Source organism: Salvelinus fontinalis, unplaced genomic scaffold, assembly GCF_029448725.1.
Source record: "Salvelinus fontinalis isolate EN_2023a unplaced genomic scaffold, ASM2944872v1 scaffold_0319, whole genome shotgun sequence".
Classification (NCBI taxonomy): Eukaryota; Metazoa; Chordata; class Actinopteri; order Salmoniformes; family Salmonidae; genus Salvelinus; species Salvelinus fontinalis.
Window position 1 is genome coordinate 82,662 of NW_026600528.1, and position 17,975 is coordinate 100,636.

Here is a 17,975-nt window from a genome sequence, read left to right on the forward strand (position 1 = left end):
GGAGAGGGTGGAGGGATGGAGAGGGTGGAGGGATGGAGGTGGAGTGATGGAGAGGGTGGAGGGATGGAGGTGGAGTGATGGAGAGGGTGGAGGGATGGAGGGGTGGAGGTGGAGGGATGGAGAGGGTGGAGGGATGGAGGGGTGGAGGGTTGGAGAGGGTGGAGGGATGGAGGTGGAGTGATGGAGAGGGTGGAGGGATGGAGGTGGAGGGATGGAGAGGGTGGAGGGATGGAGAGGGTGGAGGGATGGAGAGGGTGGAGGGATGGAGAGGGTGGAGGGATGGAGGTGGAGGGATGGAGAGGGTGGAGGGATGGAGAGGGTGGAGTGATGGAGAGGGTGGAGTGATGGAGAGGGTGGAGGGATGGAGAGGGTGGAGGGATGGAGAGGGTGGAGGGATGGAGGTGGAGGGATGGAGGTGGAGGGATGGAGAGGGTGGAGGGATGGAGAGGGTGGAGGGATGGAGAGGGTGGAGGGATGGAGAGGGTGGAGGGATGGAGGTGGAGGGATGGAGAGGGTGGAGGGATGGAGAGGGTGGAGGGATGGAGAGGGTGGAGGGATGGAGGTGGAGGCATGGAGAGGGTGGAGGGATGGAGGTGGAGGGATGGAGAGGGTGGAGGGATGGAGAGGGTGGAGGGATGGAGAGGGTGGAGGGATGGAGAGGGTGGAGGGATGGAGGGATGGAGAGGGTGGAGGGATGGAGAGGGTGGAGGGATGGAGGTGGAGGGATGGAGGTGGAGGGATGGAGAGGGTGGAGGGATGGAGAGGGTGGAGGGATGGAGGTGGAGTGATGGAGAGGGTGGAGGGATGGAGGTGGAGTGATGGAGAGGGTGGAGGGATGGAGGGGTGGAGGTGGAGGGATGGAGAGGGTGGAGGGATGGAGGGGTGGAGGGATGGAGAGGGTGGAGGGATGGAGGTGGAGTGATGGAGAGGGTGGAGGGATGGAGGGGTGGAGGTGGAGGGATGGAGAGGGTGGAGGGATGGAGAGGGTGGAGGGATGGAGAGGGTGGAGGGATGGAGAGGGTGGAGGGATGGAGGTGGAGTGATGGAGGTGGAGTGATGGAGAGGGTGGAGGGATGGAGGTGGAGGGATGGAGAGGGTGGAGGGATGGAGAGGGTGGAGGGATGGAGAGGGTGGAGGGATGGAGGTGGAGGGGTGGAGAGGGTGGAGGGATGGAGAAGGTGGAGAGGGTGGAGGGATGGAGAGGGTGGAGGGATGGAGAGGGTGGAGGGATGGAGGTGGAGGGATGGAGAGGGTGGAGGGATGGAGAGGGTGGAGGGGTGGAGAGGGTGGAGGGATGGAGGTGGAGTTAGGGAGAGGGTGGAGGGATGGAGAGGGTGGAGGGATGGAGAGGGTGGAGGGGTGGAGAGGGTGGAGGGATGGAGGTGGAGGGATGGAGAGGGTGGAGGGATGGAGAGGGTGGAGGGATGGAGAGGGTGGAGGGATGGAGAGGGTGGAGGGATGGAGAGGGTGGAGGGATGGAGAGGGTGGAGGGATGGAGGTGGAGGGATGGAGAGGGTGGAGGGATGGAGAGGGTGGAGGGATGGAGAGGGTGGAGGGATGGAGGTGGAGTGATGGAGGTGGAGTGATGGAGAGGGTGGAGGGATGGAGGTGGAGGGATGGAGAGGGTGGAGGGATGGAGAGGGTGGAGGGATGGAGAGGGTGGAGGGATGGAGAGGGTGGAGAGGGTGGAGGGATGGAGGTGGAGTGATGGAGAGGGTGGAGGGATGGAGGTGGAGGGATGGAGAGGGTGGAGGGATGGAGAGGGTGGAGGGATGGAGAGGGTGGAGGGGTGGAGATGGTGGAGGGATGGAGAGGGTGGAGGGATGGAGAGGGTGGAGAGGGTGGAGGGATGGAGAGGGTGGAGGGATGGAGGTGGAGGGATGGGGGTGGAGGGATGGAGAGGGTGGAGGGATGGAGAGGGTGGAGGGGTGGAGAGGGTGGAGGGATGGAGGTGGAGGGAGGGAGAGGTGGAGAGGGTGGAGGGATGGAGAGGGTGGAGGGATGGAGGGATGGAGGTGGAGGGATGGAGGGATGGAGAGGGTGGAGGAATGGAGAGGTGGAGAGGGTGGAGGGATGGAGAGGGTGGAGGGATGGAGGGATGGAGAGGGTGGAGGGATGGAGGTGGAGGGAGGGAGAGGGTGGAGGGATGGAGAGGTTGTAGGGATGGAGGTGGAGGGAGGGAGAGGGTGGAGGGATGGAGAGGGTGGAGGGATGGAGAGGGTGGAGGGATGGAGTGGGTGGAGGGAGGGAGAGGGTGGAGGGATGGAAAGGGTGGAGGGATGGAGGTGGAGGGAGGGAGAGGGTGGAGGGATGGAGGGATGGAGAGGGTGGTGGGATGGAGAGGGTGGAGGGATGGAGGTGGAGGGATGGAGGTGGAGGGAGGGAGAGGGTGGAGGGATGGAGGGATGGAGAGGGTGGAGGGAGGGAGAGGGTGGAGGGAGGGAGAGGGTGGAGGGATGGAGGGATGGAGAGGGTGGAGGGGTGGAGAGATGGAGAGGGTGGAGGGATGGAGAGGGTGGAGGGATGGAGGTGGAGTGAGGGAGAGGGTGGAGGGATGGAGGGATGGAGAGGGTGGAGGGATGGAGGGATGGAGAGGGTGGAGGGATGGAGAGGGTGAAGAGGGTGGAGGGATGGAGAGGGTGGAGGGATGGAGGTGGAGTGAGGGAGAGGGTGGAGGGATGGAGGGATGGAGAGGGTGGAGGGATGGAGGGATGGAGAGGGTGGAGGGATGGAGAGGGTGGAGGGGTGGAGAGATGGAGAGGGTGGAGGGATGGAGAGGGTGGAGGGATGGAGGTGGAGTGAGGGAGAGGGTGGAGAGGGTGGAGGGATGGAGAGGGTGGAGGGATGGAGGTGGAGGGATGGGGGTGGAGGGATGGAGAGGGTGGAGGGATGGAGAGGGTGGAGGGGTGGAGAGGGTGGAGGGATGGAGGTGGAGGGAGGGAGAGGTGGAGAGGGTGGAGGGGTGGAGGGATGGAGAGGGTGGAGGGATGGAGAGGGTGGAGGGATGGAGGTGGAGGCATGGAGAGGGTGGAGGGATGGAGGTGGAGGGATGGAGAGGGTGGAGGGATGGAGAGGGTGGAGGGATGGAGAGGGTGGAGGGATGGAGAGGGTGGAGGGATGGAGAGGGTGGAGGGATGGAGGGATGGAGAGGGTGGAGGGATGGAGAGGGTGGAGGGATGGAGGTGGAGGGATGGAGGTGGAGGGATGGAGAGGGTGGAGGGATGGAGAGGGTGGAGGGATGGAGGTGGAGTGATGGAGAGGGTGGAGGGATGGAGGTGGAGTGATGGAGAGGGTGGAGGGATGGAGGGGTGGAGGTGGAGGGATGGAGAGGGTGGAGGGATGGAGGGGTGGAGGGATGGAGAGGGTGGAGGGATGGAGGTGGAGTGATGGAGAGGGTGGAGGGATGGAGGGGTGGAGGGATGGAGAGGGTGGAGTGATGGAGAGGGTGGAGGGATGGAGAGGGTGGAGGGATGGAGAGGGTGGAGGGATGGAGGTGGAGTGATGGAGGTGGAGTGATGGAGAGGGTGGAGGGATGGAGGTGGAGGGATGGAGAGGGTGGAGGGATGGAGAGGGTGGAGGGATGGAGAGGGTGGAGGGATGGAGGTGGAGGGGTGGAGAGGGTGGAGGGATGGAGAGGGTGGAGGGATGGAGAGGGTGGAGAGGGTGGAGGGATGGAGAGGGTGGAGGGATGGAGAGGGTGGAGGGATGGAGGTGGAGGGATGGAGAGGGTGGAGGGGTGGAGGTGGAGGGATGGAGAGGGTGGAGGGGTGGAGAGGGTGGAGGGATGGAGAGGGTGGAGGGATGGAGAGGGTGGAGGGATGGAGAGGGTGGAGAGGGTGGAGGGATGGAGGTGGAGGGATGGAGAGGGTGGAGGGATGGAGGTGGAGGGATGGGGGTGGAGGGATGGAGAGGGTGGAGGGATGGAGAGGGTGGAGGGGTGGAGAGGGTGGAGGGATGGAGGTGGAGGGAGGGAGAGGTGGAGAGGGTGGAGGGATGGAGAGGGTGGAGGGATGGAGGGATGGAGGTGGAGGGATGGAGGGATGGAGAGTGTGGAGGAATGGAGAGGTGGAGAGGGTGGAGGGATGGAGAGGGTGGAGGGATGGAGGGATGGAGAGGGTGGAGGGATGGAGGTGGAGGGAGGGAGAGGGTGGAGGGATGGAGAGGTTGTAGGGATGGAGGTGGAGGGAGGGAGAGGGTGGAGGGATGGAGAGGGTGGAGGGATGGAGAGGGTGGAGGGATGGAGTGGGTGGAGGGAGGGAGAGGGTGGAGGGATGGAAAGGGTGGAGGGATGGAGGTGGAGGGAGGGAGAGGGTGGAGGGATGGAGGGATGGAGAGGGTGGTGGGATGGAGAGGGTGGAGGGATGGAGGTGGAGGGATGGAGGTGGAGGGAGGGAGAGGGTGGAGGGATGGAGGGATGGAGAGGGTGGAGGGAGGGAGAGGGTGGAGGGAGGGAGAGGGTGGAGGGATGGAGGGATGGAGAGGGTGGAGGGGTGGAGAGATGGAGAGGGTGGAGGGATGGAGAGGGTGGAGGGATGGAGGTGGAGTGAGGGAGAGGGTGGAGGGATGGAGGGATGGAGAGGGTGGAGGGATGGAGGGATGGAGAGGGTGGAGGGATGGAGAGGGTGAAGAGGGTGGAGGGATGGAGAGGGTGGAGGGATGGAGAGGGTGGAGGGATGGAGAGGGTGGAGGGATGGAGAGGGTGAAGAGGGATGGAGGGATGGAGAGGGTGGAGGGATGGAGGGATGGAGAGGGTGGAGGGATGGAGAGGGTGGAGGGGTGGAGAGATGGAGAGGGTGGAGGGATGGAGAGGGTGGAGGGATGGAGGTGGAGTGAGGGAGAGGGTGGAGAGGGTGGAGGGATGGAGAGGGTGGAGGGATGGAGGTGGAGGGATGGGGGTGGAGGGATGGAGAGGGTGGAGGGATGGAGAGGGTGGAGGGGTGGAGAGGGTGGAGGGATGGAGGTGGAGGGAGGGAGAGGTGGAGAGGGTGGAGGGGTGGAGGGATGGAGAGGGTGGAGGGATGGAGAGGGTGGAGGGATGGAGGTGGAGGCATGGAGAGGGTGGAGGGATGGAGGTGGAGGGATGGAGAGGGTGGAGGGATGGAGAGGGTGGAGGGATGGAGAGGGTGGAGGGATGGAGAGGGTGGAGGGATGGAGAGGGTGGAGGGATGGAGGGATGGAGAGGGTGGAGGGATGGAGAGGGTGGAGGGATGGAGGTGGAGGGATGGAGGTGGAGGGATGGAGAGGGTGGAGGGATGGAGAGGGTGGAGGGATGGAGGTGGAGTGATGGAGAGGGTGGAGGGATGGAGGTGGAGTGATGGAGAGGGTGGAGGGATGGAGGGGTGGAGGTGGAGGGATGGAGAGGGTGGAGGGATGGAGGGGTGGAGGGATGGAGAGGGTGGAGGGATGGAGGTGGAGTGATGGAGAGGGTGGAGGGATGGAGGGGTGGAGGGATGGAGAGGGTGGAGTGATGGAGAGGGTGGAGGGATGGAGAGGGTGGAGGGATGGAGAGGGTGGAGGGATGGAGGTGGAGTGATGGAGGTGGAGTGATGGAGAGGGTGGAGGGATGGAGGTGGAGGGATGGAGAGGGTGGAGGGATGGAGAGGGTGGAGGGATGGAGAGGGTGGAGGGATGGAGGTGGAGGGGTGGAGAGGGTGGAGGGATGGAGAGGGTGGAGGGATGGAGAGGGTGGAGAGGGTGGAGGGATGGAGAGGGTGGAGGGATGGAGAGGGTGGAGGGATGGAGGTGGAGGGATGGAGAGGGTGGAGGGGTGGAGGTGGAGGGATGGAGAGGGTGGAGGGGTGGAGAGGGTGGAGGGATGGAGAGGGTGGAGGGATGGAGAGGGTGGAGAGGGTGGAGGGATGGAGAGGGTGGAGGGATGGAGAGGGTGGAGGGATGGAGGGATGGAGAGGGTGGAGGGATGGAGAGGGTGGAGGGATGGAGGTGGAGTGATGGAGGTGGAGTGATGGAGAGGGTGGAGGGATGGAGGTGGAGGGATGGAGAGGGTGGAGGGATGGAGAGGGTGGAGGGATGGAGAGGGTGGAGGGATGGAGGTGGAGTGATGGAGGTGGAGTGATGGAGAGGGTGGAGGGATGGAGGTGGAGGGATGGAGAGGGTGGAGGGATGGAGAGGGTGGAGGGATGGAGAGGGTGGAGGGATGGAGAGGGTGGAGAGGGTGGAGGGATGGAGGTGGAGTGATGGAGAGGGTGGAGGGATGGAGGTGGAGGGATGGAGAGGGTGGAGGGATGGAGAGGGTGGAGGGATGGAGAGGGTGGAGGGATGGAGAGGGTGGAGAGGGTGGAGGGATGGAGAGGGTGGAGGGATGGAGGTGGAGGGATGGAGAGGGTGGAGGGATGGAGAGGGTGGAGGGATGGAGAGGGTGGAGGGGTGGAGAGGGTGGAGGGATGGAGGTGGAGGGAGGGAGAGGTGGAGAGGGTGGAGGGATGGAGAGGGTGGAGGGATGGAGGGATGGAGGTGGAGGGATGGAGGGATGGAGAGGGTGGAGGAATGGAGGGATGGAGAGGGTGGAGGGATGGAGGTGGAGGGAGGGAGAGGGTGGAGGGATGGAGAGGGTGGAGGGATGGAGGGATGGAGAGGGTGGAGGGATGGAGGTGGAGGGAGGGAGAGGGTGGAGGGATGGAGAGGTTGTAGGGATGGAGGTGGAGGGAGGGAGAGGGTGGAGGGATGGAGAGGGTGGAGGGATGGAGAGGGTGGAGGGATGGAGAGGGTGGAGGGAGGGAGAGGGTGGAGGGATGGAAAGGGTGGAGGGATGGAGGTGGAGGGAGGGAGAGGGTGGAGGGATGGAGGGATGGAGAGGGTGGTGGGATGGAGAGGGTGGAGGGATGGAGAGGGTGGAGGGGTGGAGGTGGAGGGGTGGAGAGGGTGGAGGGATGGAGGTGGAGGGATGGAGGTGGAGGGAGGGAGAGGGTGGAGGGATGGAGGGATGGAGAGGGTGGAGGGAGGGAGAGGGTGGAGGGAGGGAGAGGGTGGAGGGATGGAGGGATGGAGAGGGTGGAGGGGTGGAGAGATGGAGAGGGTGGAGGTATGGAGAGGGTGGAGGGATGGAGGGATGGAGAGGTTGGAGGGATGGAGAGGGTGAAGAGGGTGGAGGGAGGGAGAGGGTGGAGGGATGGAGAGGGTGGAGGGATGGAGGTGGAGGGAGGGAGAGGGTGGAGGGATGGAGAGGGTGGAGGGATGGAGAGGGTGGAGAGGGTGGAGGGATGGAGAGGGTGGAGGGATGGAGAGGGTGGAGGGATGGAGGTGGAGGGAGGGAGAGGGTGGAGGGATGGAGAGGGTGGAGAGGGTGGAGGGATGGAGGGGTGGAGAGGGTGGAGGGATGGAGGTGGAGGGAGGGAGAGGGTGGAGGGATGGAGGGATGGAGAGGGTGGAGGGATGGAGGGATGGAGGTGGAGGGAGGGAGAGGGTGGAGAGGGTGGAGGGATGGAGAGGGTGGAGGGATGGAGAGGGTGGAGAGGGTGGAGGGATGGAGAGGGTGGAGGGATGGAGAGGGTGGAGGGATGGAGGTGGAGTGATGGAGAGGGTGGAGGGGTGGAGAGGGTGGAGGGATGGAGAGGGTGGAGGGATGTGGAGGGATGGAGGTGGAGGGATGGAGAGGGTGGAGGGATGGAGGTGGAGGGATGGAGAGGGTGGAGAGGGTGGAGGGATGGAGAGGGTGGAGGGATGAGAGGGTGGAGGGATGGAGAGGGTGGAGAGGGTGGAGGGATGAGAGGGTGGAGGGATGGAGAGGGTGGAGAGGGTGGAGGGATGAGAGGGTGGAGGGACGGAGAGGGTGTAGAGGGTGGAGGGATGAGAGGGTGGAGGGATGGAGAGGGTGGAGAGGGTGGAGGGATGGAGAGGGTGGAGGGATGGAGAGGGTGGAGGGATGAGAGGGTGGAGGGATGGAGAGGGTGGAGGGATGGAGGGATGGAGAGGGTGGAGGGATGGAGGGATGGAGGGATGGAGAGATGGAGGGATGGAGAGGGTGGAGGGGTGGAGAGGGTGGAGGGGTGGAGAGGGTGGAGGGATGGAGTGGGTGGAGGGATGGAGAGGGTGGGATGGATGGAGAGGGTGGAGGGATGGAGGTGGAGGGATGGAGAGGGTGGAGGGATGGAGAGGGTGGAGGGGTGGAGAGGGTGGAGGGATGGAGAGGGTGGATGGATGGAGAGGGTGGAGGGGTGGAGAGGGTGGAGGGATGGAGAGGGTGGAGGGATGGAGGTGGAGGGGTGGAGAGGGTGGAGGGATGAGAGGGTGGAGTGATGGAGGTGGAGTGATGGAGAGGGTGGAGGGATGGAGAGGGTGGAGAGATGGAGAGGGTGGAGGGATGGAGAGGGTGGAGGGATGGAGAGGGTGGAGGGGTGGAGAGGGTGGAGGGATGGAGAGGGTGGAGGGGTGGAGAGGGTGGAGGGGTGGAGGTGGAGGGGTGGAGAGGGTAGAGGGATGGAGGTGGAGGGATGGGGGTGGAGGGGTGGAGAGGGTGGAGGGATGAGAGGGTGGAGGGATGGAGGTGGAGGGATGGAGAGGGTGGGATGGGGGTGGAGGGGTGGAGAGGGTGGAGGGATGGAGAGGGTGGAGGGATGAGAGGGTGGAGGGATGGAGGTGGAGGGATGGAGGTGGAGGGATAGGGGTGGAGGGGGAGTGGTGCAGGGGCCTAAACCCTCATTCTCACGCTCTCTCTCAATTCAATTTAATCAAATTCAATAGACTTTATTGACATGGAAAGTGAAATTACTTACGTTGTCAACGTATACATATAACAAAACTCTCTCCCTCTCTCCCTCTCCCTCTCCCTCTACGTCTCCCTCTCCCTCTACCTCTCTCTCTCTCTCTCTCCCTCCCTCCCAGTTAACAACCCTACGTGGGGCAATCCTGGAGGATGCGGTCCCCTCCACAGCGAGACATGGTACAGCCCGAGGCCTACCTCTTAAAGAGGTTCTGGAATATGTGATGCCTGAACTCAACATCCATTGTCTCCGTCTGGCCCTCAACTCCCCCAAGGTCCCCGAGCAGCTCCTCAAACTGGATGAACAGGGGGTGAGTACTAGGGGTAGGGGATGGAGAGAGACAGTGTATTGTAGGGTTGAACTACATGTAGACAGGGAAGGAGTATAGGCCAGTGTCTGAGGCTGGCCCTCAACTCCCCCAAGGTCCCCGAGCAGCTCCTCAAACTGGATGAACAGGGTGAGTACTGGGGGTAGGGGATGTAGGGTTCTCTGGTGTTGTGAAGTTTGTTCTCTAGTGTTGTGATGTTTGTTCTCTAGTGTTGTGATGTTTGTTCTGTAGTGTTGTGATGTTTGTTCTCTGGTGTTGTGATGTTTGTTCTCTAGTGTTGTGATGTTTGTTCTCTGGTGTTGTGATGTTTGTTCTGTAGTGTTGTGATGTTTGTTCTCTGGTGTTGTGATGTTTGTTCTGTAGTGTTGTGATGTTTGTTCTCTGGTGTTGTGATGTTTGTTCTGTAGTGTTGTGATGTTTGTTCTCTGGTGTTGTGATGTTTGTTCTCTGGTGTTGTGATGTTTGTTCTCTGGTGTTGTGATGTTTGTTCTCTAGTGTTGTAATGTTTGTTTCCTGGTGTTGTGATGTTTGTTCTGTAGTGTTGTGATGTTTGTTCTCTGGTGTTGTGATGTTTGTTCTCTTGTGTTGTGATGTTTGTTCTCTAGTGTTGAGATGTTTGTTCTGTAGTGTTGTAATGTTTGTTTCCTGGTGTTGTGTGATGTTGTACAGTTTGTGAGTCGGATCCCTGCTGAATCAGAACAGAATGTTACAGATGTAGACGTTGTCTAGATTTATGTCTGTTCTGGAAGCTAATTCGTCCCGTTAACGGGATCGCCTTGACAACAGCCAGTGAAAGTGCAGGGTGCCAAATTCAAACAACAGAAATCTCATAATTAAAATTCCTCAAACATACACATATTTTACACCATTTTAAAGATAAACTTGTTGGTAATCCCACCGCAGTGTCCGATTTCAAAAAGGCTTTACGACGAAAGCACACCATCTGATTATGTTAGGTCAGTACCTAGTCACAGAAAAACACAGCCATTTTTCCAGCCAAAGAGAGGAGTCACAAAAATCAGAAATATAGATAAAATGAATCACTAACCTTTGATGATCTTCTTCAGATAACACTCATAGGACTTCATGTTACACAATACATGTATGTTTTGTTCGATAAAGTTCATATTTATATCCAAAAATCTTAGTTTACATTGGCGCGTTATGTTCAGTAATGTTTTGCCTCCAAAACATCCGGTGATTTTGCAGAGAGCCACATAAATTTACAGAAATACTCATAATAAACATTGATAAAAGATACAAGTGTTTTACATGGAACTTTAGATATACTTCTCCTTAATGCAACTGCTGTGTCAGATTTAAAAGAAACTTGACGGAAAATGCACACCATGCAATAATCTGAGACACAAAAACAAGCCATACACCCGCCATGTTGTGGAGCCAACAGAAGTCAGAAATAGCATTATAAATATTCCCTTACCTTTGATGATCTTCATCAGAATGCACTCCCAGGAATCCCAGTTCCACAATAAATGTTTGTTTTGTTCGATAAAGTCCATAATTTATGTCCAAAAACGTCCTTTTTGTTCGCGCGTTTAGTTCAAAATCCAAATTCATGATGCGCAGGCCAGACAAAAAGTCAAAAAATTCCATTACAGTCCGTAGAAACATGTCAAACGATGTATAGAATCAATCTTTAGGATATTTTTAACATAAATCTTCAATAATGTTTCAAACTGAGAATTCCTTTGTCTTTAGAAACTAAAAGGAACGCAGCTACCTCTCACGGGGGAGCGCCTGAGTGAGCTCATGGCATTCTGCCAGACCCTGACTCAATCAGCTCTCATTCCCTCATCCTTCACAGTAGAAGCCTGAAACAAGGTTCTAAAGATTGTTGACATCTAGTGGAAGCCTTAGGAAGTGAAATATGACTCCATATACAGTGTATATTGGATAGGCAAACCTACAAACCTCAGATATCCCACTTCTTGGTTGGATTTTCTCTCAGGTTTTTGCCTGCCATATGAGTTCTGTTATACTCACAGACATCATTTAAACAGTTTTAGAAACTTCTGAGTGTTTTCTATCCAAACATGCATATATTAGCTTCTGGGCCTGAGTAGCAGGTAGTTTACTCTGGGCACCTTATTCATCCAAGCTACTCAATACTGCCCCCAGCCATAAGAAGTTAACTTCTCTGCGCTACGGATCCTTTTTACGGGATCCCTTTCCTAAACAACCGCTAGAATTGCAGGATGCCAATTGCAAAAATATTACTAAAAATATTTATAATCATGCAATCACAAGTCAAATATACCAAAACACAGCTTAGCTTGTTGTTAATCCACCTATCGTGTCAGATTTTGAAAATATACTTTACAGCGAAAGAAATCCAAGCTTTTGTGAGTGTAGCAATCAATGCTAGAACAGTTAGCCTTATATTAGCTTGGTTAGCTTGGTCACGAAAGTCAGAAAAGCAATGAAATTAATCGCTTACCTTTGATAATCTTCGGATGTTTCCACTCACGAGACTCCCAGTTACACAACAAATGTTATTTTTGTTCGATAAATACTACTTTAATCACAAAAAAACGCCATTTTGGTTGCGCATTATGTTCAGAAAATCAAAGCCGTGTTCCGTTAGACAAATTCCAAAAAGTATCCGTAATGGTCGTAGAAACATGTCAAATCTTTTTTTATAATCAATCCTCATGTTGTTTTAAACAAACATAATCGATAATATTTAAACCGGACCATAACCTATTCATTAACCTGTCTAGGATCAGCGTGGCGCTAGCGGCACCCCCCCCCCCCCCCCACTGAAAAACCAGTGCCGCGAAATTCAAAAAAAATATTTTTTTAAAATATTTAACTTTCACACATTAAAGTCCAATACAGCTAATGAAAGACACAGATCTTATGAATCCAGTCAACATTTCCGATTTTTAAAATGTTTTACAGGGAAGACACAATATGTAAAGATGTACATCTATTACCTAAAAACACATTAGCATAATCCACCATCTTTTATTTGTCCACCAACACCAGTAGCCATCACCAATTCGGCTAAACTAAGATATTTATAGCCCCTAACCAACAAAAAAACTCATTAGATGACAGTCTGATAACATATTTATGGTATGGGATAGGTTTTGTTAGAAAAAAGTGCATATTTCAGGTATATGGCATAGTTTACAATTGCACCCACCATCACAAATGGACTAGAATAATTACAATGAGCAACGTGTTTACCTAACTACTAATCATCAAACATTTCGTAAAAATACACAGCATACACGAATCGAAAGACACAGATCCTGTGAATACAGACAATATTTCAGATTTTCTAAGTGTCTTACAGCGAAAACACAATAAATCGTTATATTAGCTTAGCACATAGCAATTAGCAGCCCAGCATTGATTCTAGCCAAAGTGAGCGATAAAAGTCAACATCGCCAAAAGATATTAATTTTTTCACTAACCTTCTCAGAATTCTTCCGATGACACTCCTGTAACATCACATTACAACATGCATATACAGTTTGATCGAAAATGTTTATATTTAGCCACCAAAATCATGGTTAGACAATGTGAAATGTAGACAAGCTGGTAAAGAAAACGTCCTTGCGCCACTTAGACAGTGATCTACTCTTATACATAAATACTCATAAACGTGACTAAAAAATATAGGGTGGACAGGGATTGATAGACAATTTAATTCTTAATACAATTGCGTTATTACATTTTTTAATTTATCCTTACTTTTCAATACAGTTTGCGCCAAGCGAAGCTACGTCAAAAAACATGGCGTCCTAAGCCACTAAAATGTTTCGACAGAAACACGATTTATCATAATAAAAATGTCCTACCTTGAGCTGTTCTTCCATCAGTATCTTGGGCAAAGGATCCTTTCTTGGGAGCAATCGTCTTTTGGTGGAAAGCTGTCCTCTTGCCATGTGGAAATGTCAACTACGTTCGGGATGAACTGAAAAGCGTTTCCAACTTTTCACATCGTTGCAAAAATAAATGTCCCAAAATCGCACTAAACGGATATAAATTGCTATAAAACGCTTTAAATTAACTACTTTGTGATGTTTGTAACTCCTATAACGAGTGAAAAGATGACCGGAGAAATATAACAGGCTAAACTAACGCTTGGAACAGGAGAGGGTCGGTGTCTTCCACGCGCGTTACGCAGCAAGAAAAGACTTGCTAGCTAAAGGTTTTTTTCATTTGTAGGGCCTGTGAACGAGCAATCGAGCCCGTTGGAATCGTCATCACGTAAAGGCATCCAGGGGAAGACGTAAGAAGTGTCCGTATAGTCATAGCAACGACAGTGCCCGTTTAAATGACTTCAGAAAAGTGGCCAACGTTTCTCAAATCTGACTCCATGTCAGGGAAATTGCTGTAGAATGGGCTCTGTTCCACTTAGAGACAAAATTTCAACTCCTATAGAAACTATAGACTGTTTTCTATCCAATAATAATAATAATATGCATATTGTACGATCAAGGATTTTGTGGGAAGCCGTTTAAAAAATTAGCCACATTAGCATAAATAGTCTAAACAGCGCCCCCATCCCCAACAGGTTAAGAGACAAAAGGAAAATGGGGTGCCCCTCTCTCGCGCGCAGGAAATATTCAGAGGACACCTGACTACTTTTGAAAAAACCCGCTAATTTTTTCAAAATAAAAGCCTGAAACTATGTCTAAAGCCTGGTCACAGCCTGAGGAAGCCATTGTAAAAGGAATCTGGTTGATACCCCTTTAAATGGAGGTTAGACGGGCCAGGGAACACAGATTTTTTCTTTTTTTAAATATCACTTCCGGGTTACATTTTCTCAGGTTTTCGCTTGCAGAATAAGTATTGTTATACTCACAGACAATATTTTAACAGTTTTGGAAACTTTGTGTTTTCTATCCTAATCTGTAAATTATATGGATATTCTACGATCTGGGCCAGAGAAAATGTCCCTTTACGTTGGTCACGTTATTTAAAATAAAAAAATCTGACCCCTAGCGCTAAGAAGTTAATTAAAGCAGTTATGCATGTAAGAGTGGATAAAAATGACTCCACAGCGATGTGACAGACTGATCAACATCTACAGGAAGTGTTTGGTTGGAGTCATCACAGCTAAAGGTGGCACAACCAGTTATTGACTGTAAGGGATTACTTTTTCACATGGGGGAATTGTGTGTTGAATAACTTTGTTAATTAAATAGGTAAACTAATTATCCATCTGATAACATTCAGTATCAACAATATGCAAAAATAGAGAAAATCAGAAATGGGGCAAATAGTTTTTCACAGCACTGTACTATATATTCATCAATACGTTGTCTATTTGTTCCAGTTGAGTTTCCAGCACAAGGTGGGGGTGCTGTACTGTAAGGCAGGCCAGAGTACAGAAGAAGAGATGTACAACAACCAATCAGCTGGTCCCGCCCTCGATGAGTTCCTCGACCTATTGGGACAGAGAGTGAAACTGAAGGGATTCACCAAGTACAGAGCACAGCTCGACAACAGGAGTAAGACTATACACACACGCACATACACACACACACACACACACACACGCACATACACACACGCACATACACACACACACACACGCGCACATACACACACACACACACACACACGCACATACACACACGCACATACACACACGCACATACACACACGCACATACACACACGCACATACACACACAAATCCAACCGTGAGCATCTGTAGTACTTTAAATAATGTAAATCTGCGTACCAAATGGCACCCTGTTCCCCATATGGCTCTGGTCAGAAGTCCCAAACGGCACCCTATTCCCCATATGGCTCTGGTCAGAAGTCCCAAATGGCACCCTGTTCCCCATATGGCTCTGGTCAGAAGTCCCAAATGGCACCCTGTTCCCCATATGGCTCTGGTCAGAAGTCCCAAATGGCACCCTGTTCCCCATATGGCTCTGGTCAGAAGTCCCAAATGGCACCCTGTTCCCCATATGGCTCTGATCAGAAGTCCCAAATGGCACCCTGTTCCCCATATGGCTCTGGTCAGAAGTCCCAAATGGCACCCTGTTCCCCATATGGCTCTGGTCAGAAGTCGTGCACTAAGTAGGGAAGAGGACGCAGTTTGGAACTCACAGGTATAATAGCAAGACATTGTTTATCTTGAGGCCTTAATATACATGTCCTGTATGCCTCTTGTTGTGCTACACCATTACGGTTTGTTTACCAATACAGTTTGTTTATCATCACGGTTTGTTTACCATTACGGTTTGTTTACCAATACAGTTTGTTTATCATCACGGTTTGTTTACCATTACGGTTTGTTTACCAATACAGTTTGTTTATCATCACGGTTTGTTTACCATTACGGTTTGTTTACCAATACGGTTTGTTTACCAATACAGTTTGTTTATCATCACGGTTTGTTTACCAATACAGTTTGTTTATCATCACGGTTTGTTTACCATTACGGTTTGTTTACCAATACGGTTTGTTTACCATTACAGTTTATCATCACGGTTTGTTTACCATTACAGTTTGTCATCACGGTTTGTTTACCAATACGGTTTGTTTACCATTACAGTTTGTCATCACGGTTTGTTTACCATTACAGTTTGTCATCATGGTTTGTTTACCATTACAGTTTATCATCACGATTTGTTTACCATTACGGTTTATCATCACGGTTTGTTTACTTATACGATTTGTTTACCATTACAGTTTGTCATCACGGTTTGTTTACCATTACAGTTTGTCATCATGGTTTGTTTACCATTACAGTTTATCATCACGATTTGTTTACCATTACGGTTTATCATCACGGTTTGTTTACTAATACGGTTTGTTTACCATTACAGTTTATCATCACGGTTTGTTTACCATTACAGTTTGTCATCACGGTTTGTTTACCAATACGGTTTGTTTACCATTACAGTTTGTCTTCACGATTTGTTTACCATTACAGTTTGTCATCACGGTTTGTTTACCATTACAGTTTATCATCACGATTTGTTTACCATTACGGTTTATCATCACGGTTTGTTTACCATTACAGTTTGTCATCACGGTTTGTTTACCAATACGGTTTGTTTACCATTACAGTTTCTTCACCATTACAGTTTGTTTACCATTACAGTTTGTTTATCCATCACGGTTTGTTTACCATTACAGTTTGTTTATCCATCACGGTTTGTTTACCATTACAGTGTGTTTACCATTACGGTTTGTATACTGTTACGGTTTGTTTACCAATACAGTTTGTTTATCATCACGGTTTGTTTACCATTACGGTTTGTTTACCAATACAGTTTGTTTATCATCACGGTTTGTTTACCATTACGGTTTGTTTACCAATACAGTTTGTTTATCATCACGGTTTGTTTACCATTACGGTTTGTTTACCAATACGGTTTGTTTACCAATACAGTTTGTTTATCATCACGGTTTGTTTACCAATACAGTTTGTTTATCATCACGGTTTGTTTACCATTACGGTTTGTTTACCAATACGGTTTGTTTACCATTACAGTTTATCATCACGGTTTGTTTACCATTACAGTTTGTCATCACGGTTTGTTTACCAATACGGTTTGTTTACCATTACAGTTTGTCATCACGGTTTGTTTACCATTACAGTTTGTCATCATGGTTTGTTTACCATTACAGTTTATCATCACGATTTGTTTACCATCACGGTTTGTCATCACGGTTTGTTTACTAATACGGTTTGTTTACCATTACAGTTTGTCATCACGGTTTGTTTACCATTACAGTTTGTCATCATGGTTTGTTTACCATTACAGTTTATCATCACGATTTGTTTACCATTACGGTTTATCATCACGGTTTGTTTACTAATACGGTTTGTTTACCATTACAGTTTATCATCACGGTTTGTTTACCATTACAGTTTGTCATCACGGTTTGTTTACCATTACAGTTTATCATCACGGTTTGTTTACCAATACGGTTTGTTTACCATTACAGTTTGTCTTCACGATTTGTTTACCATTACAGTTTGTCATCACGGTTTGTTTACCATTACAGTTTATCATCACGGTTTGTTTACCAATACAGTTTGTTTATCATCACGGTTTGTTTACCATTACGGTTTGTTTACCAATACGGTTTGTTTACCATTACAGTTTATCATCACGGTTTGTTTACCATTACAGTTTGTCATCACGGTTTGTTTACCAATACGGTTTGTTTACCATTACAGTTTGTCATCACGGTTTGTTTACCATTACAGTTTGTCATCATGGTTTGTTTACCATTACAGTTTATCATCACGATTTGTTTACCATTACGGTTTATCATCACGGTTTGTTTACTTATACGGTTTGTTTACCATTACAGTTTGTCATCACGGTTTGTTTACCATTACAGTTTGTCATCATGGTTTGTTTACCATTACAGTTTATCATCACGATTTGTTTACCATTACGGTTTATCATCACGGTTTGTTTACTAATACGGTTTGTTTACCATTACAGTTTATCATCACGGTTTGTTTACCATTACAGTTTGTCATCACGGTTTGTTTACCAATACGGTTTGTTTACCATTACAGTTTGTCTTCACGATTTGTTTACCATTACAGTTTGTCATCACGGTTTGTTTACCATTACAGTTTATCATCACGATTTGTTTACCATTACGGTTTATCATCACGGTTTGTTTACCATTACAGTTTGTCATCACGGTTTGTTTACCAATACGGTTTGTTTACCATTACAGTTTCTTCACCATTACAGTTTGTTTACCATTACAGTTTGTTTATCCATCACGGTTTGTTTACCATTACAGTTTGTTTATCCATCACGGTTTGTTTACCATTACAGTGTGTTTACCATTACGGTTTGTATACTGTTACGGTTTGTTTACCAATACAGTTTGTTTATCATCACGGTTTGTTTACCATTACGGTTTGTTTACCAATACAGTTTGTTTATCATCACGGTTTGT

The 17,975-nt window shown here is 51.0% G+C and overlaps 1 protein-coding gene across 1 annotated transcript in view; it reads left to right on the forward strand.

Moving 5' to 3' along the window:
• The window catches only part of LOC129845585 (signal-induced proliferation-associated 1-like protein 2), a gene marked incomplete at its 3' end in the record, with an annotated part of 171,606 nt that overhangs the window by 55,073 nt on the left and 98,558 nt on the right, over window positions 1–17,975 (forward strand). Inside the window, 2 exon segments of the mRNA XM_055913434.1 lie at window positions 8,839–9,027; window positions 14,360–14,534. Coding sequence (XP_055769409.1) covers window positions 8,839–9,027; window positions 14,360–14,534 — 364 coding nt within the window.